The sequence below is a fragment of the Micromys minutus genome, assembly GCF_963924665.1.
Source record: "Micromys minutus genome assembly, chromosome: 8".
NCBI classification, from domain to species: Eukaryota; Metazoa; Chordata; class Mammalia; order Rodentia; family Muridae; genus Micromys; species Micromys minutus.
Genome location: NC_137977.1, coordinates 45,952,277 through 45,977,887, shown reverse-complemented (window position 1 = coordinate 45,977,887; position 25,611 = coordinate 45,952,277). Strand labels below are relative to the sequence as shown.

Here is a 25,611-nt window from a genome sequence, read left to right as displayed (position 1 = left end):
TGCGAGGTGCTGAGCACGCATCCCAGCCGCTCCTGCGCGCTCCCGGGCTGGGAGCCCAAGCACGTTCTCGGCGCTAACGGGGCTGAGGTTCCAGAGCTGGGGTCGCTTGAGGATTCCTTGCGATCCTAGGGACCCAGAAAAACACCGATTGCTGCTTGTAATCCTGACTGGAGATCAGGGCCGGATCTGGGGTGAGTGAGACCGAAAGGTGTCTTACGGGGCTCCAGCTGAGCAGAGCTCTCCGGGATTCTCGACTTGCCCTCCGGTTGCCCTCACTCGGGTGCCCTCTCCTGCCTTTGCTACTTTTAAGTTTCTTTTCCTCACCTCGATCCCTTACCTCCGATCTCAGCCCGAAGTTCTAGCCATTTTCTGCCCCACAGTCTTGAGCCTCTTAGCAGGCTGTGGCTTGGGTGGGTGAGCCCCGGCCCACTCGGAGATTGGTTTCTCTTGGGTTTGCCCGGCTTCTGCCTTCCCGTTGACTCTGCCTCTCCTAGCTCCCGGGCCAGGTACGTCTGAGCACAGCGCAGGGTTTGGTTAGCACCAGAAACAACAGGTCATCAAAGTCTGGGATATCTGGACTCGGTAGTTTGTTCTTAGGACGCTGGGTTCTACCCTAGGTAACTAGTAACTAGAGGCATCTAGTTACTTTATCATCGCCTCAGTGGACTGTTTAGTCACTGTTGGAATGGGGAGAGCATCCTCTTCAGTTTTGAACCAAATGAAAACTTTGAAAAAGTGTTTTGAAGAGGGGCCTTTCTTCTAGGCTCCCTTCTCCGGGTTATCTGGTCTGTTAGAAATTAGTTTCTGCGTTACTGGTTCCCGTGCACCACTCAGCCTCTCTCCAATTCCTTGAGTGTAGGGACAGCCCATCTGTTCTCATCTCTGAGGCACGCCCAGGACCTGGCATAAGGCCGGTTAGATAGAAGGCACTACAGACAGTTCACCGCGTAAAGGATGGAAGGTGTGAACCATCCAACTCTGTGCAAATATTGGGGAGTTTTCTGATAGAACCGGAATGGGCTTTTACGCAACCCTGTTTGCTGTTTTTCGTGACTAGCAGCATCCTGTGGCTGTCAGTTCTCTGGTCTGTGGGCAGATCGTAAAATACTTACTGTTCAAAGCCTGGGGCTGCTCCTTCACCTCTGAGAGGTTCCCAAAGTATCTGCTGTGATCTGCAGCTAAGTGGGTAAACAGCCTGCCTGCCTAGGGTGGGATGGAAGGAATGGTTTTCTGAGGGACCAGGAGATTTCAGAGTTATGACTGAGACAGTTCCCTTCTCTGTATTCAGTCTTTCTCATCTGTAAAATGAGGAACTTGGGTAGGATCGATGCCTATTTGTGTGTGGTAACCAACCACAGCATGTGTTCTTTAGGTTGTGTAAGACACTGCTGTCTGCATGCAACGAGAAAGCATGTGGTGAGAACTGAAAAAGCCACAGTGTTTCTCTGTTCTAACCATACTGGGGTTGTGAGTCACTGTAGGGCAACATGTCATGCTGTATGGAGTCTCTAAAGCTGACCTCTCAGGACCTCAGAACTTTGGGTTTGTTGCACAAAAAAAGTCGGGGTTTCCCCCTCCTTCCCTAGAAGGGAGAGAACACCACGTAAAGGGGTCAGAGATACAAAGGACATGAACCAAAGTACATTCTGTCTGGGTCAGAGGCTGGACCCCAGTGGATGGCCGTAAGGGGCTTTCCCAGCTGTGCTCTGTTTTCATCTTAAAATCTGTTCCTTCAGTATGGATTAAAACATACATATGAAGTGAATGTCTCCAAGGAAACAAGGTTTTTGTTTGTTTGTTTTGTTTTACTTGTTCTTACACTGGTTTTACTTCAAGTTCAATATAAAGATAGATACCAGTAAACTCCCCACCCCCATGCTTTATGGGAGGGTGGTTTTGTGAATAAGAACAGGCCCCTTATGTTTTCAAAAATCTGTACATGTATCTCTGTTTTTTTAAAAATAAAGTTGTAAGAAAAAAAAAGAAGCTCACAATAAAATAATAATAATAAAAAAAGAATGGCCCCCCTTAGGCTCATACTCATATATTTGAATGCTTAGTCACTAGGGAGTGGAACTGTTTGCAAAGGGTTAGAAGGATTAGGAGGCATGGCCTTATTAGAGTGGGTGTGGCCATGTTAGAGGAAGTGTCTCACTTGGGGCGGGCTTTAAGATGTCTAAAGGACATGCCTGGTGTGCCTGTCTCTGCCTGCTGCCTACAGAACAGGATGGAAAGCTCTCAGCTAACACTTCAGCAGCATGCCTGTCTGTTTCCCACCATACTGACTGTGGACTAGCCCTCTGAAACGGTAAGCCAGCCCCCAGTTAAAGGCTTTTTTGGATAAGAGTTGCCTTGGTCATGATGCCTCAGTATATAACAGTAACTAAGACAAAGTGTAAATGCTGGCGTTACTGTACCCTGTGGTGCCCCAGTCCCCTCATCTGGGCAAACATTCTGAATGATGGAATAATAATCCTACTCCAATAATCACAGAAGCCTAAACCAAGAATCCAATGTCGATTGGTTTAGGCTTCTGTGATCCAGGCATAATTCTCAGCTTTTACATATATTCTTTCATTTAGTCTTTACTATGATCCTATTAAGGAAGGACTATTATTAAATGGAAGATTCTTTCCATTTAATAGGTCAGCAAACTGAACTCTGGAGAAAATAAGTCATCCATAGTCACATAGGAAGTGGCCTAGAGCTGTATGATACTGATCTGATACCAGACAGTCTGGCTTCAGCATCTGGCCTTCAAACTTCTCTAAATCCTGTAGAAACTGGGATCAACTCTTGCATTAGCTGCAAGATGGCATGGGAGAAGTTAAGTGAGAATTCATTGGCACGTATACTTGTGGATCACTAAGGACTTTCGACCCCTTAAAGTTCTTTCTGGAGGTAGAAGGTGAACCTCAAGAAAGACCAGGATATTCAAGGCTAAATGCAAAGTAGCCAGGAGGAGAAACAGATTAGAATCAGAACTGCCTGAATATTAGGTAAAGGCAAGCCTGATTTAAAATGTATACTTACAATTTTGGCTATATATAGATATAGCTTCATTATCCATTGACTTGGATTCTGATTGGCTGACTGGATATGACCAAGGAAAGGGAGCAGCAGAGGGAGGAGGAGAAAGAAAGAAAGAAAACTGTATTTCCTGAACTGTTTTGAATCAATAATGACCGGTGTCTGCATGTGTTGCTATTCCTGACCCCTGCCCCAGGCAGACATTGCTAATCGACCTCATCACCTCAGAGCTCCCAATCCTTAACTTCTTTCTTGGTTTCCTAGACCTCATTTCGTGGCTCTAAGGTTTGGTCATGGAAATAACCAGTGGCAAAACAAGAGCCCTGTCTGTCTGTTACCATTAAGATAGCACAGGGCTTTTGAAATCATTACCTTTTTTTCTTTTAATCTTTTTTTTTTAATGTAAAAAGTGATGAACTTTTTATATTGGGTTACAGAAGGCTGTTTTCATGCAAGTGTGTTCTATGGTATTGGAAGAACTTCTCCCCCATGCCCACTCCTCTCTGTATCCCTCTCTCCTCCCATCTGTTTTCTTTGTTCTCTTAGGCAGTTTAGTTTCTACTTCTGTGCTGTGAGTACACATACAATTTATAGTCTTGTATCTACACATGAAAAGAAAAAAAGAAAGTGTGCTATTTTTATCTTTAAAATATTTTGTTTTTATTCATCTGTGTGTGTGTACACATGAATGTGGGCGCCTTGGAGCTGGAGTTACAGGTGGTTTTGAGCTGCCTGATGAGGGTGCTGGGAACTGAACTCATGTAAGAGCAGCAAGTTCATTTGCTGAGTTGTATCTCCAGCCCCTGGTATTAATTGTCCTGAGATTGGAGTAATTCACTTAATATGATTACCTCCAGTTGCATCCGTACTCTATTCTTTATTTCACTCTTTTCTGCCTTGTTATTAATGTTCTTCAACCACAGAGCATCCTGGAGCAGGGGATGGGGCGGAGCTGTGTGTAGAGCATCCTAGGGATGGGGCGGAGCTGTGTGTAGAGCATCCTAAGGGATGGGGCGGAGCTGTGTGTAGAGCTTCCTGGGGATGGGGCGGAGCTGTGCCAGTGGTCGAATTGCACTGCCAATTTCCGAGAGCAGGCCAGACCCTCAGAATTTATCTTCTCCTTTGTTACTAGGTTTTGACTGATATCAAAACTGAGGTACAATCAGACAGAGGAATTTACTTAGGATCTAATCGTGCACCATTAATCATTTGCCATATTAAGGCTGGGGAGAGAGCTCAAAGGGAAGCATTCCTCATGCAGGAATGAGGGTTTGAGTTCGATCCCTCTAGAGTCCGTGTGGAAAAGGCTGTCAGGGTGGCACGTCCTTCCAATTTCAGCACTGGGGAGGTGGAGACAGGTGGATCCTTGAGATTTGCTGGCATGTCTACACATTTGTGTGCACAGTTACAAACCTGTGTACATACATACAATGTGAAAAACAAAATAGAAAACAGGGCTGGCCAGTGGTTCAGCTGGTAAAGGCACTTGCCATGCATGCCTGACGACCTGAGTTTGATTCTAAGAGCCCACTGTGGAAGGAGAGGACAGAGTCCCCAAAGCTGCCTCTGATCCACACGTGTGCTATACTGTGGCATGCACAGTCCCTCCCTCCTCTGAGAAATAAAAAGTGTAAAGAATAAGTAAACAGCAACAACAACAACAACAAAACCCAACCAAACAAACCAAAACCCCAAGTCCTTCATGAGACTTAAACCCGGCAGCTTTGGACACTATTCAGTGATCAATAGGTCAGACACCATTGGGTCGTTGTTCCGGAGGCTCCAGGGTATAAACTTTTCCTTCCTTGAGTCGTTGGCAGAATTCACTTCCTTTGGTTGTGGGCCCAAGGTCACCATTTTCTTTTGAGCTGCAAGCAGAGGGCCAGTCCCTGCTCCTGACAGCACTGCAGCCTTTGGCTATCAGCAGCCTTTCTCTTTATTCAAACCAGCTAAGAATCTGTAAGTCTCTGCTCACCCCGTGGTTCTCACCCTGTGGGTCGTGACTCTTTGGGGGGTTGATCGACCCTTTCACATGGGGCTGCAGAGATCCTGCATACCGGATGCTTACATTAAAAATCTTAACAGTAGCAAAATTACAGTTATGAAGTAGCAATAAAAATAATTTTATTCTTGGGGGGTCTCCACAACATGAGGAACTGTATAAAAGGGCTGAAGCATTAGGAAAATTGAGAACCATGGCTTTCCTAACCTTCCACTTGACTTTTAAAAGCTCCTGTGATACATTGGGCCCACCTGGATATTCTAGGGTGCTCTCCCATATCAATGACCTTCAGATGGTCCACATTGCAAACTCTCTTGCCTTTGTTTTCACGGCCCTACCCTGTGAGTCATGACTCCTTTTCAAGGAGACCAAGACATCGAGATCTTTTGGGGGCCATTTATCTGCATACTGTACATGTGAAACATTCTTTGGGAGACTGACTAGTTTAATATTACACAGCGAGGCAGGGGCTTAGCATCCCCATTCTGCTCTGCTTCTGTCACAGGCCCTGCATGCGTGCAGAGTCCCCGTTGTCAGCGGGCACACAGCAGTACACAAGTCACTGGCAAGTAATGACGGATGGTCCCGCCTTAAAGAGGATGCTGTGGATTTGGTCCGTGTTTTCTCTTCAGCTGGCTTGCTCTCGGTTTCTGAAACTGACTGCCGGTCAAATGCAGTCTACATTCAGTCTCAAAGGGTTTTCTGGCTGCTTTTCTGATGTCTGAAATAAATATCCTGTGTTTTTCCACTTTCTAGCCACAGAGGAGCAGAAACCCAAGCCATGAGCAGGTCTGTAGTCCATTAGGAATTTTGGACAAGTCAGGTCAGTCTGGATGAGACAGGAACAGAGTGCCCCTTCAGGATCTTGGAACATTAGAGAAAGGTTTCTGATTTGATTCATGTTACACTTTTGGTATTTTGTGTGCCCCATTCCTTCCTTTGGCTCACTTATTTGGAACGAATTCCCCCGGTGAAATGATTATGCCAGGCTGGCAGGGGTTTGAGGCTGACTAGTACACAACGGGGAGGGAGCTGCCATTTCCAAGACTTACTAGGTGGCTGGGACGTCCTCATGCAGGACATGGCATGGGGAACTCCTCTTTCCCCAGCCTCCCTATCCTTTTCTGAGAGTAGAGAAAGGCTCACATTGTGGGCACCATCTGTCTGTGCCTCTCTACTGCTGTAAATGGAGTTAAACTAGAATCTATGCCCATCAGCCCAAGCTTGTTGACAAGAGGAAATTATAAAGGACTTGATTCAAAAAGACCAGCCAGTCCCCTTTTAGGTACTGGGTGGACTGGGAGAAAAAGGAGCCCCCATAATCCTTGAAAGTACAGCCCAGAAAGTGATGAAATCAGAGGCTGAAGTTTATTTTGGAGATATGGTCCAACTTGGATGGCTGTTGAGATTTCGGCAGGAGTCAGGTTTGTTTTTGGATCTCTTCTGCTAATTAAGTTCCATGGATTGGGCCCAAATGTGACATACCTAGTTTCCCATTTGATTCTCTCTTCAGTCTTACATTATTGATCCTGTGACGTGTTGGGCGCTGTGGCAGATGTTGAGGATGTGGCAATAGACAAAACACAGGGCTTTCATTCTCGTGAGCTTTTGTTTGAGGAGGTCAACTCGATAAGGCTTTAGCCTGTTAGGTATAAAAGCCAATAAAAGGGAGTCAACCAGAGCTGAAACATATATGCAGGAGTGTGGATCAACTGGTAGAGAGCTTGTCTACCATACACGAACCCCGGGTTTAATCTCCAGTACCTCATAAACTAGGAATAGTATGGAACATGCCTGTAATCCTAGCACTCAGGAGGTGGAGGCAGAAGGATGACCTTGGAAAAGGCCAGTGAGTTTGAGACCAGGCTACTCCAGACCCTGTCCCATATAAACAAAATAGAGCTGCTGGGATGTTTCATCTGTTAAAGAAGCTTGTTGGGCAAGGCTTTCAGTCTGAGTTCGATTCCTGGGACCCGTGGAAGGTGGAAGGTGGAAGGAGAGAACAGACGCCACAACTTTGTCCATCGATCTCTATGTGATCACCGTGGGACATGTGCCCCATTATTGTGTGTTTGTATGTGTGCACCCACACCACCCAACCAACTCACCTACCTACTCTCCAAAAATTATGCGAGGAAAATAAAATTAAGAGGAGAAATAAAAAATAATATAAATGATGAGATTTTAGAATGGCTGGTGTATATCAGTGGTATTTTAATAGTGTGGGGAAAACATTGGGACATTTCAGTAATTTGAACCAGCATTTGATACCCTAAGAAGAGATCAAGAGAGAAATGCAAGGAAGATACGGTGGTGGGTCCCAGACATGTGGTGCTCTAGGCTGAGGGTGGTGATGATAATCCTTCTTCATAGCCAGTTTGTCTTCTCTTGTTAAGACACTGCATCCTTCCTCGACACTTTCAACAGCTCTTTCTGAGGTTTAGAGCCCCTGAGAGAGGTCCTGTAAGAGGCACGGTGCTGGCGAATCCTTGTGGTGTTCCCTGGTTCACTTTCTGTTGTTGTTGTTGTTGTTGTTTCTTTTGGAACAGGGTCTGTACATGGCCCTGGCTGTCCTGGGACTCAGATCCACCTGCCCCTACTTCCAAAGTGCAGGGATGAGAGGCCTAGACCACTATGCCTAGCCATCATTCATTTTTTGAAAGATATCTGGAGCTACACATCTTCAGCTACTTGCAGTCCCAGTGACGCAGAGCTGTCTCCTCTCTGCCCCACTGTGCAGAACTCTGGCAGAGGGGATGAGGACCACACCTTCAGGATGCCACCTGCCTCTATCTGCCTTTTTCTTGCTGTGGGGTAATTAAGCTTGCCTGCTAACAGGAAGTAATTTCTTTTATTGCCTCCTTCCTCAGCAAGGTTCTTGGTGGTAAAACCAGTTGGATAACCACCGGCAACCTCTCAAAAGCTAACTCTTTCCTTTAGTTCAGAGTGAAGGGTCATAGAAGGTCTGCTTGGGACAGACCACGAAAAGCTATCAAACTCATCACTGTGGTTACCTCCTCTGGACTCAGATCAGTTTTAGACCACCATTGCTCCTAGCTAGTGTTAGGGCTTCTGACCTCTTTGTAAAGAGTCTCCTGCCCCACCCTGCTTTCTGGGTTCATTTGGTTCAGTTCTGTGTAGCCCTAAGTGCTTGCTTGTCCACTTTCTGTTACCACCACACCCGAGATAATCGGCTTGTAAAAAGAAAAGAACGGGTTTTGGCTCGTAGTTCTGGAGTTCTACACCTCGGTCAGCTCTCCAAGACAAGGCATGTGACAGTGTAGTGGGGGGCCAAGCTGCTCGCTTCATAGCAGGTGGGAGACATTTTGTTAGCCTTCCTTCTAGGCTCTGCAGTTACCTGGCTGTAGCCTGTTATACCTGGAGCTTACTTTAAAAGGGGCTGTTCACCCCCTCCTCATTCTCTTACTCTCTAACTCTCTTACTCTCTACCTCTTCTCTCCCTGACCCCTTTCTCCTCCCCGTCCAAGTGTTCCTGGCCACACACCCGTTTCTCTCTTCCTCTCTCTCCTCCTTAACTCTCCTCCCCATGCCCAAATAAACTCTGTTCCATACTACAGGTGTGGTATGGCTGGTACCTCAGTATTTCAGGGGGAGGGGTGCCTCAGCATGGGCCCAAAGAGGCACCTCCTTCCACCCCACCATACTGCGCTCTACCAAACATATCCTGGCTCTTTCTTTTTTATAAAACACAACATATTTTAAGAAAGGGAGGAGAGAAGGGGTCTGGGCACTCTGTCCCCTCAGGAACACTTTCAACGATCAGAAGTCCTCTCACTGGGTCCCACCTTTAAGAGTTTAATGTTTCCATCAATTTTGCACAGCACCTGGGCATTTTAGGTTCAACGGCAGTGGAATTTTACGTTGGCTGGATGGCTTGTCTTCCACAAGGCCACAATGAGGGCGTTAGTGTTGTGGCATACTCTTTCTGCAAGTGGAGCTGATGCCGAAAGGGCAAAAGCTATCTGATTTATCCATGTGTCTAGTCCTACTCCTTGGTCTCTAATATTAGTCACAGTGTCATCACTAGCTGTCCAAGTAGGTTGACTATAACTGTTTCATACTTGGACCAGAGAAATAGGCCAGCTTATTAACTCTGCTGGTTGATGTAAAAAAAAAAAAAAAAAAAAAAAAAAAAAAAAAGATTACTTTGGATAGTCATCTGTCTTAGTTGGCTTTATCGTGACATAACAAAATATTCAAGGCTGCTTTGGTTGACAAAAGTTTATTTGCGTCACTGTTCCTAGGGGTTTGAGGTCCCAGCTGCTTGTGGCACCATCTTGTCATCCTTGGTCATAAAGTAGAAGTTCTTTGCAAGTCTGGGGTGCTAACAGAGTTTAGCTGAAGGAGGGGAGGGTGTTTGCTCAGGTTAATGGTTTTCATGGACAGGAATTTCCAGTCATTGGTAAGAATTAACATTTGTAGAGCGCTTACTCTGGGAGAACAGTGTTATGTGCTGTGTGCGGTTATCTCAGATAAATTCTCTTAATCCCAAGGCAGATTACTTTCCCTCCATATTTGGTTTTGTTTTCAGCTGAGTAAACAGGAGATGAGGAAGTTCAATTAGCTTACTTAAGGTTGCTTAGCCAGAAAGTGCTGGGCCCACATTTCAACACAAGCTGCCTGGCCTCAGAGTCTGGGTTTTTAGCATGCCTCTGCAGTGTTAGAGTGGAGCAAAGGGTCCTGCATTTCCTTTGGCTTTTAAAGTACTCCCTGCACTTGGGAGAGTTCAAAGTGTTTATTCAGTGTCTACAGAGTGGAGGGGATGCTGTGTGTCAGAGAAGCTATGTTAGGCCGGAGCTGAAACCCAGGCAAGTTGTCTGCGCTTCTCCTAGTGCTTCGTTTGTGCTCACTGGTCTCCCCTTTCTCCCTGCGCCCTTGGAAGAATCTCTCCCTCTAAGCAAGATTCTCTAGTCTTCCTCTCTTCTCTGTTCTTATTCTCAATTAAGAGTAAGAAACTTTAGTAATTTGTATTTGGGCCCTAAGCCAAAGGGCTGGGCCCAGTATGGGACTACAAACACAAGGGGTTCTGACCCAGCATTTCTTTTGTTTTGTTTGTGATATATACATGTTTGATGCTAGTAAGCCACCTTCCTTCCTGTTTGTGGCATTGCTGGGGCTTTGTGCCTTAGGCAGCTTGCCTTAGCCAACTTCCAGGTGCTTTTTCATTGATGAAAAGTGAGGTTAAGAAACTTGATGAATGTGCCAGGTAACTGTGGGGTGGAGTTTAGGGAAAATGCTAACACCACCTCTAGGCAAAGAACTACAGGCAAATATTGACTGTTGGGAGTAGGAGAATTTGCCTCTCTTAGGGATGAGTGAGTCCCTTATGACTTGTCCAAGGCAGAGTGGTCAGCCTTGAAACCAACAATAAAAAAAGACTCAATATGTTGCATTTATGTACATTTGTGTGTGTGTATGTGTGTGTGTGTGTGTCTGTATATACATATACAGACACACACATACACGCATATATGTATGTAACAATGATAATTAGAGTTATAACAATGATAATAAAAGAAAAAGGCTATCAGCTTGAAAGTGGGGGACATGGGAGAGATTCAAGGGAGTGTAGCTGGAATGGGCTGTGTGGAAGAAAACAAGGGGGAAAGTAATGTAATTCTATTTAGTTAAATATGTTTAAACAAAACAGAACAAAACCAAAGAGAACTGTGCAGGTTGTGTGTCATGCACCCTTAATCTGAGTACTCAGGAGGCAGAGAGGCTGACAGATCTCTGAGTTTTGAGGCCAGCCTGGTAAAACAAAGTAATTTGGCTCTCTGTCCTTGTTTATCTCAGGTTGTTCAGCCACCACAGTCTCCAGCAGCCTCTCTCTGCCTTTGAGGTTCCCCAACTCTCATTTTAAAAAAGATGGCAGAGGGCCAGGTAACACACCATAGTCCTAGCACTCTGGAGCCAGAGGCAGACAGATCTACAGAGTGAGTTCCAGGACAGCCAGGGCGACACAGGGAAACCCTGTCTCAAAACAACAACAACAAAACAAACGAAAACCAAAAATACCCCCCCCCCAAAAAAAAAAAAAAAAAAAACGAAACAAACCTGGATGAGAAAGAGAGAGCGAGTAAGCACAGTGGAATTCAAAACACACTATTGGAAACTGGGAGGCTGGAGTCTCAGTTCCCACTAACTTGTTTGTAACTGAGGCAAGTCATTTCCCTTATTTTTAAGTTGTCTACTTTTATTTTTGATGATTTATTTATTTTGATTTTATGTGCCTTAGTGCTTTGCTTGCATGTATGTATGTGTGAGGGTCTTGGGTCCCCTGGAGCTGGAGTTATAGGCAGTTATGAGCTGCCATGTAGGTGCTGGAAATTGAACTCAGGTTCCCTGAAAGAGCCACCCATGCTCTTAAAACTGAGCCATCATTCCAGCCCCCCACCCCCTTTTCAGACAGTCTCTCTGTGTGGTCCTGGCTGTCTTGGAACTCACTGTGTAGACCCCACTGGCCATGGAGTTCTGTGTACAACTGCCCACTGAATGCTGGAATTAAAGGCCTGTGTGGTCATACCTGGGGGTTTTGTTGTTGATTTTGTTTTTTGTTTTGTTTTGAGCCTGTGCTTTACTGTTGTAGCTCTGGTTATCCTGGAACTGGTACTTGCCATACAGACCAGGCAGGCTTGGACTTTTGGTAATCTTTCTGCTTCTGCTCCTGCATACTGGGCTTACAGCATGAGCCGCCAGGGTTGGCACCCTTCATTTCTTTGGCCATCATTCACCCTGTGTGAAATGGATGGTAGGTTACATGTTTTACACTGTGTGCTTTCTAAAGTCTGCATACATATCTAGAACCCATTCATTTAATTTCTAGAGAACAATCAGGCAGATGTGGTATTATCATATTGGTTTTCTATTGATTTATAACAGATTACCACAAACTTGGTGTTGAAAAGTAACAAGTTTATTATCTCAGATTTAATAGGTCAGGACTCCAGGCTGTCTTAGGTGACCTTGTGCTATAGAAATTCATAGTGCTTGCCTTACCACAGAGTAGTCCTGAATCTTCTTACAGTCTTTCTACTCTCTTTGTGCTCTTTCCCGAGCTTAAGTGTAGGGGGTGCACTGTATGTTGATCAGTGGAGGCTGGGGGCACTGTGGTCACCCAGTCTCTTCCTTTTAGCCAGCTGTGGGTCTCTGTCACACTCTCCTTTTGCAGAAGGTAGCTTCTTTGATGAGGGTGCGAGTCAGACTTATATCTGTATATAAGGATTAGTATTTAGAATACAGGCAGACATTACACTGGATTAGGAAAATGGCAGAGTTTTTGGTCAGGGGAATCTAGTAGACTTCAAGAACAGTATAGGCTACGGCCATTGCCCTTGATTTATCTCCCAGAACTTGAAGATAAGATCCTGTTACTGAAGATACCACATGCTTTGGACACAGGACTTGGAGGAATTGATTTGTAACTGCCCTGAAAGTCTTTTCCTGAGGACTAGCTCTCATAGGACCTAAAGGTGCTACGCAAGCTGTCAAGAAAGAAAAGCAGTTAATAATCCTACCGAGCTATAAATTCCACAAACCGCAACAATGGCCGGCATGGCACAGTATCTCCAAGGGGAGGTGAGTGCAGGAGAGATGACTCAGCAGTCAAGCACTCCTGATGCTCTTCTAGAGGACCCGAGTTTTGCTTCCAGAACCTCCAAGATCTGATACTCTTTTCTGGTTGCTGTGGGTAGCTGGCATGCTTGTGGTACTCATACATACATGTAAAATTAAATGAATATTTAAAAAAAAGATACTCCCAGAGATGTAATAGTGGTTACTTTTATCTTGGGGGTAACCAATGGTTTCTAACTGGACTTAAGAACCACTTAATAGGGAAGAATTCATGCTTGGTACTGTAAACTTAGCCAGCTGTCCGTGCTGGAGAGGTCACGAACCCTAGAGGAGAGCCTCCTCCTGCCCATTTTTCTAAACCTTCTTTTTAAAGGGCTTCCTATTGACTGTGTTAGGCTCACCAGGATATCTTATTAACCCTGAGTTCTCAAGAGCCTTACTTAAATGAGAATGAATAACCTTCTAGGTTTATCTATTTATTGTCTTCATTAGCTTTATTTGCATCTGGGACTAAAGCCAAAGGGTTGAAATGACAAGGACAGAATTGCACACATCAGTGATGCTGATGGAGCCTTAGATCTCACTGCTGCATAATTGGGATACTATTAGCAGATAGAATTCATGGAGAGCAACTTAGGATTCTCTATGGGACGATTACCTTGTAACAACATCTTATTTATAGCTGTATATGTTGTATCATCTTGTATTCTAATGTAATTATTCAGTTATTTTTCCTCTCCCCCTTCCTGCCTTTCCCCCTTTCTTCTTCCCTCTTCCTTCCAATCTCCTCCCCTTTCTCTGTGTGCTCAGGATGAAACCTAGGCTCCATGCATGGTGTCTGAGCTAATATAGAAAGTCATTAACTTAAGACATCTGCGTTCACAGTTATTTAAACATTCCTTTGTTTTATCATTGGTTGAGAGAACTAGCTGTGTTTCAGCTTCCCATTCTATGAATTTACCCTTATGCGATTTGCCACCCTGATTTTTGCCTGGGAAAGGGAAAAATGAAGTTCTTTCTGCCTCCTCCCACCCCTCCAATATACCTTTATTGTTTTTTTTCAATGGCTACTCTGAAGATGACATTTATCTTTGATTAAGCCACGTCTAACACAGTTTTTCTTTTTTCTTTTCTTTCTGAGACAGTGTCGGAAAAATCAAAGTGCATTACTTTGGTTTCTTTTGCTGTTCATCATTGCTGTTGAATATTTTATTTCTTTATCTTTGTCTGGAAATATCCTGCTCCACCATAATTCTTAGGAGTTTTTTTCTTACCTATTTAAAGACTCAATCTGTTTTTAAGTGTTGTTGTTTCTGTGACAAAGTTGGCAGTCAGTCAGTTGTTTTTCATTTAAAGAAAGCTTTTTAAAGTTTTTCATCAGATTCTTTATAATGCTCATTTTACTTTATGGGATCTCTAGGGCTTTGCTGTATGAGCTGACACATTACGTTGGAGAGAATTCTGTACAGTTGAGTGGATCATAAGTCCAACTAGTCACTGTTGGTTACCCCCAAGATAAAAGTGCCACTATTGCACCTTTGGGGTATCCCATAACGAAAATTAACTCTCGTTTGAAGGGATCTAATGGCATCTTCTGGCCTGCACAGACACCAGGTACAAACATGGCACATAGATACATGTACAGGATGAATACCAAAAGCATATTTTTAAATGCTATCTCTGAGATAACTCAGTTGCCCACTGTGTCTCTTTAACCTCCAAGAAGCACGGAGAAGGGAGGTTTCCCTTCAAACTTCTCAAACATACAATCATAAAACGTGTACTTATGTAACAAATTGTATTTGTTTTAAAAATACTGTGGCAAGTTTATATAGTGTTTGTATTTGCTTAGGGGATGCAAACATTAAGTTTTAACTAGCCTTGGCCCATACATTAACAAACGCTTCACAAAATCCTACACTGGATATATTTGTTTCCTGTGGTAGAAACCAGAGAAGTTAACCAGGCAGGGATCTTAATGCTCAGAAGTATGAAGAGGGGACTTTGCTAAGACACCTAAAAGTTTTACTGTTAACCTTTCTCTGGTCCTTCCCCAGAGGGACCTACGGAACTGTACACTGGGGGAAAGGAAACAATCTGGGGTCTACTGAATCCTGGTTCAGAATAAACAGTGATTCCAGGAGACCCCAGAAACATTGTGGCCTTCCAGTTAAAGTAGGGGCTCTGGAGGTCAGATGATTGAGTTTTGGCTGATGTCTGACTCACATCCAATGGGTCCCCAGACTCATCCTGCAGTTGTTTCCCTGGTTCCAGAGTGTGCAATTAGGATAAATACACTTGGACATTAGCAGAGTCCCCACATTGGTCTCCATTTCTGTCCTCTGCACTATACTAAAGCCACTTCCAGAATCCATACAGCCCAGTGAAGCAGCCAGTGCAGTGGGACCCACTGTACAAGCTGGCCTAGGTCAGTCTCAGTGCTCTCTTCCCAATGCAGGCTCTTACTGTTCCTGGCCAAAAGCCTTCTCTGATGTACAGCCTAAAACTATCAAGAGTTCCAGTTCTGACGAGCAAACAGCTTTTTCTAAACATGACTAGAAAGCCAGGGGAAATTCAACTCAGAAGCATTTAAAATGAACAAAAAATAAGGAGTTTCCAGGAGACCAGCTGGGAAGGAACAGAGATCAATGGAGGTGAGCTTGGCATTAGGGCTCACATTTTCCCTCATGAAAAGTGGAGAAGTGCTTCTGTCAGAGTGGGAGAGAAAGGGAGCCGGGAGCCAGAGCCCAGCCAAGACTGCCTAGAGCCTTAGGACTGGAACTGGAGCCCTTGGAAGTCCAGCAGGCCTCCCAGAAATCATGGCCTCTGTGAATTAACATAGTTCCTAAAATAAAATTCCTGTTAATCTGCATTTCAAGCATCTCCACATAACTGGCCCAAACAAATGCATCTTCTTGGGGGTAAGAGCATCAAACACGGTAAGCTTAAATGTCCAGGGTAAAATGAAAATGGCCAGAAAGGCAAAAGAGACAGCAGAGCAAGAACACAGCTACCACACATCAGAAAATAAACAGCCACCTCCGGCATGGCGGCGTGCCTGTGAGCCAGCACTTGGGAGACAAAGGCTGGTATTCAAGACTGGTTTTGCCTGCCTGCACTCCAGGACAGTGTGTGCTCCATGGAACTCACTAACAATACTCACTACTATGTTTTTAACAATTCAAGATTGTAAGTTTGCCAGGGAACATGAAAGAGAAAGAGCATATTAAATTTTCTTATAGAACCAAATCCAAACACTGGAACCACCGTGTTAGGAGTGAAAATCCAGTGTACAGGCTTACACACTGAACATAGGTGCAGAGGTGACTGTGCCCACACCAGTTCAGCCCTTCTCTGTTCTTACCTAGGTGTACTGGGAATATGTTTAAATGCAAAGTGTCCAAATTCGATGGTTGCTAAAAAAAAAGAGAAACTTATTCCACTGTCTATTGTGTGTGTAGCTTGTTGCAGATAGGAGCCCAAGGTTGAAAACAGGTGCATTGTTGGAGGGGTGCTTGTGCACTGTAAGTGTGGGTAGGGGTCTCTCAATACCAGGTGCCTTATCAGAAGAGGGGTGTTGTGCAGTCCCAATCAGCATTGCTCCCAGGCTTGCTTGTTTCACCCACTTCCGGGTTTATGAAACATTGTATCCAAGGCTGACTTTGCATTTCTAATCCTCCAGCCTCTGTCTTTGGAGTGCTGGCATGGCAGGTGTATGCAGCTATGCCTGGCAGTTAATGCCATTTCTCCAGTGCACAGCTCTGGAATGCATGTTGAAGTTTATCGTTCATTCGTGAGGCAAATCAAGTTTGCTAGTTCAAAATGACAACATTTTGTTGAGACTGACTGCTGTTTACTGCATGTAGTCATAGAAACTTCATTTTTTTTTTTTTATTAATTGTAGGATTAAATTTGTGACGTAAATGGCTTGGGCCAAATTCCAAAGAGAACCATTAATCAGAAATTACAAACTGTTTGTCTGTGAATTAGGTGATAAGGAAATTGATCTATTGCTATTCATTAGATGTGCCAAGATACACATTTTATGTAGTCATAAAGAACCGGTGCACCCAGATGTTAAAGTGAGGTCAGACAGAAGCCAGCTACAGAGGCCGAGGGCCTGCTTTTCTTCAAGTTTTTCTAGCATGCAGTTAAGGATGGTGAATGTGACTTGTTTAGTTCTTTTCCAGGGGACAAACATTTTCTTTCATTGTATTTCAAGCCCGTTACCTGGGGAGAAACAGCCTGCTGAAGGACCCCATGCTCAAGGACAGAGAAGACTAAGATGCACCCTAATCCCTGCCCATGTGGTACCTGACCGTCTTCCCACAGGGGCTCAGGAAGGGGCAGACTTTTTATTAGAAGGGAAAAACTTCAATTTTAGATCATGTAAATTTTGTGTTTTGTGTTAGCATCACTCTTAATTTATATTGTGCCTATTCAGGAAATGGGAACCTTTGGTGTTTAGGTCTCAAGGCTATTGATTCAACCCTGAGGCAGAGGGAGGCAGATGGAGGTGGATGGAGGCGGAAGGACAGGAACTCAACTTGCCCATCCTTTCTTCTGTCTTTGAGGAGAGCATTTTCTCTGATCTGTTTCCACCTCCAGTTTTCTTTTTTGTTCTGTTTCTTTGTTTTTGTTTGGAGATAGTATTTCAAGCAATCCAGGCCGGCTTTTTAACTCATTTGTTGCTTAGGATGACCTGGAACTTCTGACCGTCCCATCTCTCCACCTCCTTAGTCTTTGGTTACAGGTGGTCTCCTCTGTGCCCAGTTTATTCAGTGCTGGGATCAAATAGGGCTTTGTTCATGTAAGATAAGCACCTCAGCTGAGCTTTGTCCCCAGCCCACACTTTGGATTTTAAGAACAGTTTCATTTGCGCTGGGGAGATGGTTCATCGGTGCCTGCCACAAAAGTGTGAGGGTCTGGGCTCAATCCCTAGCACCCAGGTAAAAAATGTTGGGTGTGGCATTGCATGCTTTTAATCCCAGAGCCAGGAGATGGTTACAGGAGGAGCTGGGAGCTTGGTGGCCAGACAGTCTAGGCAAAATTGTGAGCTCCAGTTTTAGTGAACTTGTTTAAAAAAAAATGTGGGACAGATAGAAGAGGGCATAGGACATGGCCTCTTGCCTCTACATGCACAAGTGATGGCTCAGGCACACTGCCCCACATACACATGTATGTGTGTCATGTACTTGCACACACATAAAACCTGTAATTTCATTTATGCCAGAGCAGTACTGGTATGGTCTTGGATCCAGGTTGTTAAAAAATGCTTATTTATATATCTTGCTTAGTTTTGTAGGAGCAGCAGTATGGTTAAAGTATTTGTTGGACTGAGTGTATAGTACCAGGCATGGATTCTGTTCCATGGAATAGGCTTTAATACTTCCTACCAAAGGGGTAGGAGGGGAACTGCTGAAGACCTCCTACTTCACACCCTCTGTGGAACATGACCTGCTCCAGCTTTCATATTCCATGATTTTCTGCTTTACTGTAAGTGACAGGTTTTGCTTATGAAGTTAGTCAGGGAAGTTGTATTCCTGGCATTCGTATTCCTGGCATGTGAAGTTCCAGAGACTGTTTGATGTTAATGGGCTTACTGGAAGACTTGTGTGGGGTTCCTCTAGCCTAAAGCAGGCTAGCTGTTGATGCAATCAGGAGACCACAGAATGATTTCTTCCACCCCCATGAGTCTTGAACAGACAGTGTACGTCTCTTGTGACTCAGGCTTCTGTGACTCCATCTCTACGGCTGAGTCAAGTACCCTGTATCCTTTCTCTTCTCGCCAGGCCCCAGCCTGACAGTCCTGGTGCTGGGCCCCTTGCCAGAGGCTGCCTCATCAAATCTGAGCATTCTGGCTCCAGTGCACCCAGGCACCGGTTCTCAAGTCCTAGTGCTAGACAAGGCCTGAGATCCTGGAGCTTGTTGAGTCCAGGTCCTCCCAATCCTGGCTGTGTTTTCAGGTCAGCTGGGTGACAGGCCATTCTCGACTCTCAGAAAGCAGTGGTTTTGTTGATGCACCCCAAGGTCATTCTTACTGTCTGTAGTATATACAACATTTGGCAACTCCTGATCTAGTCCCGTATCTTAATTTTATTTAAAAGTCATGCGTATAGTTATCCTTTACCAACCATAAAGAATTTCCCCTCCAATTCTATTTTTCCTCTCTTCAGTCAAGATAAAGAGATTACAATACATGCTCATGTTCAGAAAATTCAAATGGCCTAACAGCACATAGAAACAACAAACAAAAGCATCTTGCATTGCTGGTAAACTCCACCAAAAGGTGACCACTGTTAACCCTTTCTTTGGATGGATGACACAAGTATTCTCCATGTCCTTACTTTCCTTACTACTCAATTTACAAAATCTAAGCAGACAAACACTCATACACATATAATAAAAATGCAGATCTTAAAAGATATTTTTGGAGTTTACCAATGTCAGATTATTTCCTTCCTCTTCCTCTTAACTCCCCACCCCCCACCTTTCTCCTTCTTCCTCTTTTTCCCATCCCCTCCCCAGTGTCTGTGTGTAACTTAAGCTGGCCTCAAACTTGGGTTCCTCTTTTGTCAGTCTCACTTTCAAGAGCTCCACTTCAAAACACTGTAGCTGGATTAACTTTCTGCCTTCTGGATGTCTTGAAATGGAGATTAGATTAACACAGGAATCCTCGGAGGACACCCGCAACCTGTATCTAAACCATAACATATGGATATTCCTCATTCAATCTTATTATTAGTGGACACTATAGAGTTGTATCCATTGCTATGGCAGATAATGCAGAAGCATGCCTGTACGTCTATGTTGGGTACTGCACTGGTCCTGGGCATGATGGGTAATACCTTAAAGTGTCAACAGGGACCACTGAATTAGAAGCGTTAGGAATAGAAAGCTAGTGGTTAGGGAAGGAAAATTCCAGTGGGGGTGGTCTTTCCACTCTGCCTCACCCCCTGGCTCCCTTCTTGCCTAACCATTAACACTTCACTCCCAGCATTCCTTCTTCCATACTCCCAGCATGCCTCCTTCCGCTTTTACATCACGTGTTCTATTACTCTCACCCTTAAAGCCCCTTTTTACCCCTTCCACAGGTTCCTTTCTAGTTTTCTGCATATACTTACTTCAATACACATGCAAATGTATAAAAATTGGAAGCTAGGATCTGCATATTGAGAGAATGTATACTGAGAGAATACAATGTCTTTCTGAGCCTTGGTTAACCCACTTAGTATATTATTGTCTGGTTTTGCATATATTCCTGCACATACCATAATTTTGCTTTTTTTAAACATTGTGTGCAATTCCAATATGTATATGTACTATGAAACTATTAACCACTTATCAGATAATGGACATTTAGGTTGGTTTCATTTCTTTGCTATTATTCGTGGCACAGCAATAAACATGGATGACGTGAAAAAATCTCTGTGGTTGGATACAGAATTCTTTGTATATATGCCCTGGAGTGGTAGAGCTGGGTCATATGGTAGGTTTTTATTTTTATTTTTTTTTAAAGACAGTCTCTCATTGTGTATTTCTGTATACTTATTTATTTATTTACTATAGAGGCCTCCAGGCTGATTTCCATGGTGATCACACAAGTTTAGACTCCCACCAACAGTGAGGACTCTCCCACACATCTTCATCTTCCCAGCATTTATCCCCACTCCCAGCTCTACCCCCCCATGAAAGCTGTTCTAACTGGGATGAGAAGGAATCCCAAAGTAGAGATAGTTGTCTTTCCCTGATGTGTATGGATATTTACCTCTTAAAAATATTTATTGGCCATCAGTTTTCCCTTTAAGAATTCTGTCCAGTCCCACAGGCCATTTCTGACTTGAGTTCTTTATGTATTCTAGATATTAACTCTTTCTCAAATTTATGGCTGGCCAGGGTTTTTCCCCTTTCTGTAGGCTGTCTCTCTACTCAGTTCCTGCTGCTGAAGTCCCATGAGGTCTCGGTTGTCAATTGTTGCCCTCCCTTCCTTATCATTAACATGTTTTGACAGAAATAGTATGCTCAGAATGTCTCAGACATTTAACTTACTACGTTGCCTTTGGAAATAGTATTTCATGCAGCCGTTTCTGATGGTTGTCTTGATAGCGTTAGTACTGAACAAAAATTAATGTAGACTAGGAGAAGAAGATGACATTGTGTAGTCATATCCAAAAGTTGAAAAAGTCTCACAGGGGCTAGAGAGATGGCTCAGCAGTTGATAGCACACACTGAACTTCCAGAGGACCAGAGTTTGATTCCCTGAACCAGCGCCCAGGGTGATTCCACACCTCTGGCGTCTGAGGACACCCACCCTCATAGGCACACACCCATACCCATGCGCAGTGCTCGACAGGTCCGTGCATAACTTGTTAGGGCAGAAGTACTTACTAGATTGTTTGAGCCTAACTACTTAGTACATGAAACTGCAAGATACTTATTTGGCCTGTAGTACTTTGGAGATAGCTCAGTGGTTAAGGGCACTGACTGCTCTTCTAGAGGCCCTGAGTTCAAATCCCAGTAACCACATGGTGGCTCACAACCATCTATAATGAGATCTGATGCCCTCTTCTGGTGTGTCTAAAAACAGCGACAGTGTACTTATATGTAATAAATAAATCTTAAAAAACTAACTTCCAAGACACTAAGAACATTGTGAACCAAGTCTGAGAACAACTGATTTGTATCCCTATCTATCTGAATTTAGTTGTTTTTAGCAGGGTCTTGCTAATGTAGCCCAGGCTGGCCTCAAACTTCTGATCTTTTCTGCCTCATCTTCTCAAGGTATTATAGGGATGCTGAATTTTGTTTAAAAGCTGAAAAAGATACCAAATGGACATTGGTTTAAGCAGAATCTAGATATTATTGGCTCATATATTTGGCATGTCTAGGGTTGCAGATGCCATCACACATGGCAGGGTTCAGTTGCTTACTATCAAGTCATATCAGAAGATAACTACCAAGGCTCTACCTGTGTTTAATTCTAAGACAGATGCTCTACCTGTGAACAAAGCAGCCCCATCCTTTCCAGATAGATACACAGCCTTTCAGTATAGCCACCCTGGCCTTCTACATAAAATTACTGGAGAAGAATTTGGTGAACCAGTCTGGGTCACTCGCATATCCCCAAATGTGGCTATGGAGATTTGCTATGCCACCCCTAAGTCAAATCTCCATTCCTGTGTTTAGGTGGATGTCCCAATAATTCACAGGAGTAAGTATGTAGGCAGACTTTCTTTGGACAAGAGGGAGTTGTCTTATCAGGAGAGCTGAGGAGTTGCCTCATTTTAGAGCGCTTATCACAAACAAAAGAACCCGAGTCCAATCCCCTGCGTGTCAGCTGGGTGTGCGGTTCATGCTTGTAATTCCAGAGCCAGGGAGACAGAGGCAGGCAGATCCCTGGAGCTTGCTAACTGGCCTGCCAAGCTGAGTCTGCAAGCTCTAGGTCCCAGTGAGAGACCGTGACCGAGAAACCACATTGTGTCCTGGTGGCTGGAGCTGAGTGGGGCTGGTCAGAATGATTTCAGATGTGCATTTGGCCATCTGTACCACAGTGCTGGGCGTGCCACCTTTCTTGCTTGTGTTTTTCTGTTACCACTTGTGTTACTGCTTGTGTTTCTTTGTGTGCCACATAATACTACTTATACCACATAATGCCACGTAATACTTCATCTTAGCATGTCATCAATCTCAGAAACAGGAATGAAAGTGTTGCTTTTTTCTGCCTCAGGGATCCAGAACACAGCACACTATGTTGCGTTCAGAAGGAGGTTGCAAGGGGCCCATCACAATATACAAATCCCAGTGTCATCTGGAATTTTCCAAACCCCTTGTCTTCCTTAACCCTGTGAACAAGAAGATGCCTTTAATAGGGCACATTATAGGGGTTTTCTTTTCTACCCCAAGAGAGTATGTGTGTAATCCTGCAGAGACTTGATGTGCCCGGGTGTGTGTGGGTGGGAGGGTAGGGATAACTCTCAGAGGAGAAGGGGAGGGAATCAGGGGGAAAAACTCCATGAAGGGGGGACCAGGAAGGGAGCAGCGATCAGGATGTAAAATGAATAAATAAATAAATCAATGAAAAAAAACCCACCCCAGATCAAGATAGATAATGCCAAAAGAATGACATTCAGGTTTGTCCCATGTCCTCTACACATAGAACATACATGTTTAAATATTTTAAAATATTTTAAAATATTTATTTACATTTATGAGAACACTGTAGCTGTCTTCAGACACACCAGAAGAGAGGATCAGATATCATTGTAGATGGCTGTGAGCCACCATGTGGCTGGGAATTGAACTTAGGACCCCTGGAAGAGCGATCAGTGCTCTTAACCGCTGAGCCATCTCTCCAGCCCAGAACATACATGTTCATGTGCATTTGTCCACTTAGGCTCCCTGCTCCCTCCCCCCAAAACAAAGATAAGCAAAGACTAAAAGCTGAATTGTATAGAGGAGTGGAGCAGACTGGTAGTTTAAATAGTAATGAAAGTTCTATCCATCTGGATTTATTTCCTAGGCCAAACTAATGACATCTACATGGCGTTGATTTGCATTGTGAAACGGGAGCAACTGAAGATAAAGGCCAAGAAAGAAAAAATGAAATTATTGGAATCCCTCTTCCCTGGGGTGGTGGTCGATGTGGGGGTCGATGAGTTAGTGGACATAAAGTGCTTTGCATAAGAGACAGGAGAGGTGGCTCTGGGGTTGAGAGCACTTGCTGCTCTTGCAGAGGACACAGCACACAGGTCAGGCGGCCCATAACCAATTATAACTCCAGCTACCGGGGACCTGACAGCCCCTTTTGGTCTCTGCAGACACACTAACATGTGAACACAGGTGTGTGCCCTCGTGTGCACCCACACGTAATAAAAATAAGTATTAAAAGTGTTTTGCATATGCTTGGTAACAGGACACCTCAACATATGATGCCATTATCAACCGCTAAGGATCCCAGCAAGTCTGATTCCCTGGAAGGAGGCAGGGAGAGGGTACACAAAACTGACTTTCCTTTCCGGTCCATTCCAGGGTCAACATGGATGCTATCAGCCAATCCCCTGTGGATGCCCTGCTTCCCAAGCACATCCTGGATATCTGGGCCATTGTCCTCATCATCCTGGCTACTGTTGTCATCATGACCTCCTTGTTCCTGTGCCCGGCCACTGCGGTCATCATCTATCGAATGCGGACTCATCCAGTTCTCAATGGGGCTGTCTGAGACCCCCGAAAGGGGATGGCGTGTGAGAAGGGCGGGGGTCTCGTCCCTAGCCTGTTCCCAGAAAGACAGTGGAGAGACCCAGGAGCTGGATTTGTCCTTTAGTTTTGATTCTGCTGTTAGCCAACAGTGTAGGTGTTTTGAGTTGTGGGTCATGACCCCTGCCTTCCTACCTCACAGGGTTGTGAGAACCACGTGACAGTGGAGGTAAAAGCTGTGTGAGAACAGCGAAGCCACACAGATATTGTGCGATGAGCTCTGAAGAACCAAAGGCCCCTGAAGTTGCTGATGGTAAAGGAGGTGAAGGAGCCTGGGAAAGAGGAACTTTGGCCAGCGCCCCTTAGCTGAACCAATCAAAATGGTCCACCCATCCTCAGACTTTTTTTTTTTTAAATGACACTCCTTCCATTTTTCTCAGTTTAGGAGAAAGCTAGTATGGCATGGGGAGAGAGATAAGCATAGGTTTCAGAAATGTCTCTGCCAATCCTGCTCCTGAGTGAGACCTTTGCCATTATGTTCTGGTGTCAAGAAGGTCCACTTTCTGCACTGAGCCTCACATCTCTGTTAGCGCTGACTCTCAGCCATGTTGGAAACGCAGGGCTGCTGAGTTTTCTACCCAGCATTTCAGCTCCTTTGTGTACCTCACAGTAGAGGGTTTCCCTCAGTGTGAGCTTTTGTTGCCTTTAGCATCAGTCTTTTGTTACTAATCTTTTGTGGCACTGGAGATGAACCTTTGGCTTCCTTCATGCTGGGAAAGGATTCTACCCCTGAACTCCAGCTCCAGTCCCCTGAGCTCAAGCTCCAGCCCTTCTGGCTCCCACATCTGTCTGAAGTACTTATTTTCTTAAGAGGTTTCCCAGGACTTTTGAACCTGACCTAAAACAACGATGGTTATTTTAGATGCAATGATTTTTATTTATATAGAAATATTTCTAGACTATTAAAGCTCACCCTTTGACACCGGACTCAGGGTCATCTTGGGATTTATTGTTTTGTAAGAAGCATAAATATTAGGATAGTATTACATCAAACGAGGCTTTGATCTCCGTCCTTGTATGCATCCAGTTTCCAATAAATGTCACACCGAGTGTGTCTGAAGCTTTTCTTTGAAGAACACCTACTGAATTTTGAATTTAAATAAAAAGATTCAACTCAACTGTGTTTTTTTGCTTTGTTTTGTTTTCTAGCTCTGGTATCCTCCATTCAGGGCTTCATTCATGCTAGGCAACCGCTATACCACAGGGCTGGGCCCTTCCCTTGGACTGCAATTGGCAGTCTTTGGTTTTTTAGCAGGTTTCTGTGGTTGGAGTTAGGGTTTGGAAGATGTGAAACATGACTTATGTGCTGCTGTAGTTGACGGGATCAGCCTGTACAGTGACACGCTAAGTCTAGAGCCTGGAGATGCTCAGTAGGAGTGTACGCAGAAGAGAAGGAAGAGGGGGGAGCATGGAGACTGAAAGGCTCATGCAGTATGTGGGGAGGATACAGTCACACGGACTAAAGACTGAGCAGGCTTTTAGGAAGCTAAAGCCGAGAACAGGAAAACTGTCCTAAGGATAGTACTGTCGGAAAGGGGCAAAAGTAAAAGGAGGGGTTCTATCGAGATTACCATAAAGGACACATCTTGGTCTGTTTGGCTGGATTTCGGGTTCTGTTATACAACTGTCATCAAAGTACCTGACCAAGGAGGAGGGATTTCTTTTGGTCCAGAGTTTCAGTTCATCATCAGGGAAAGCACAGAGGGGTCGGTTCCAGACTTTGTAGAGGG

The 25,611-nt window shown here is 44.5% G+C and overlaps 1 protein-coding gene across 1 annotated transcript; it reads left to right on the top strand.

The window, feature by feature from the left end:
- Positions 1-24,953, top strand: SMIM3 (small integral membrane protein 3). Its single transcript, XM_080920322.1, has 2 exons — positions 1-191; positions 23,657-24,953. Exon 2 carries the CDS (start codon positions 23,664-23,666, stop codon positions 23,844-23,846), a length of 183 nt encoding a protein of 60 aa, XP_080776448.1. The 5' UTR covers positions 1-191; positions 23,657-23,663; the 3' UTR covers positions 23,847-24,953.
- Positions 24,954-25,611: the final 658 nt, after the last annotated feature.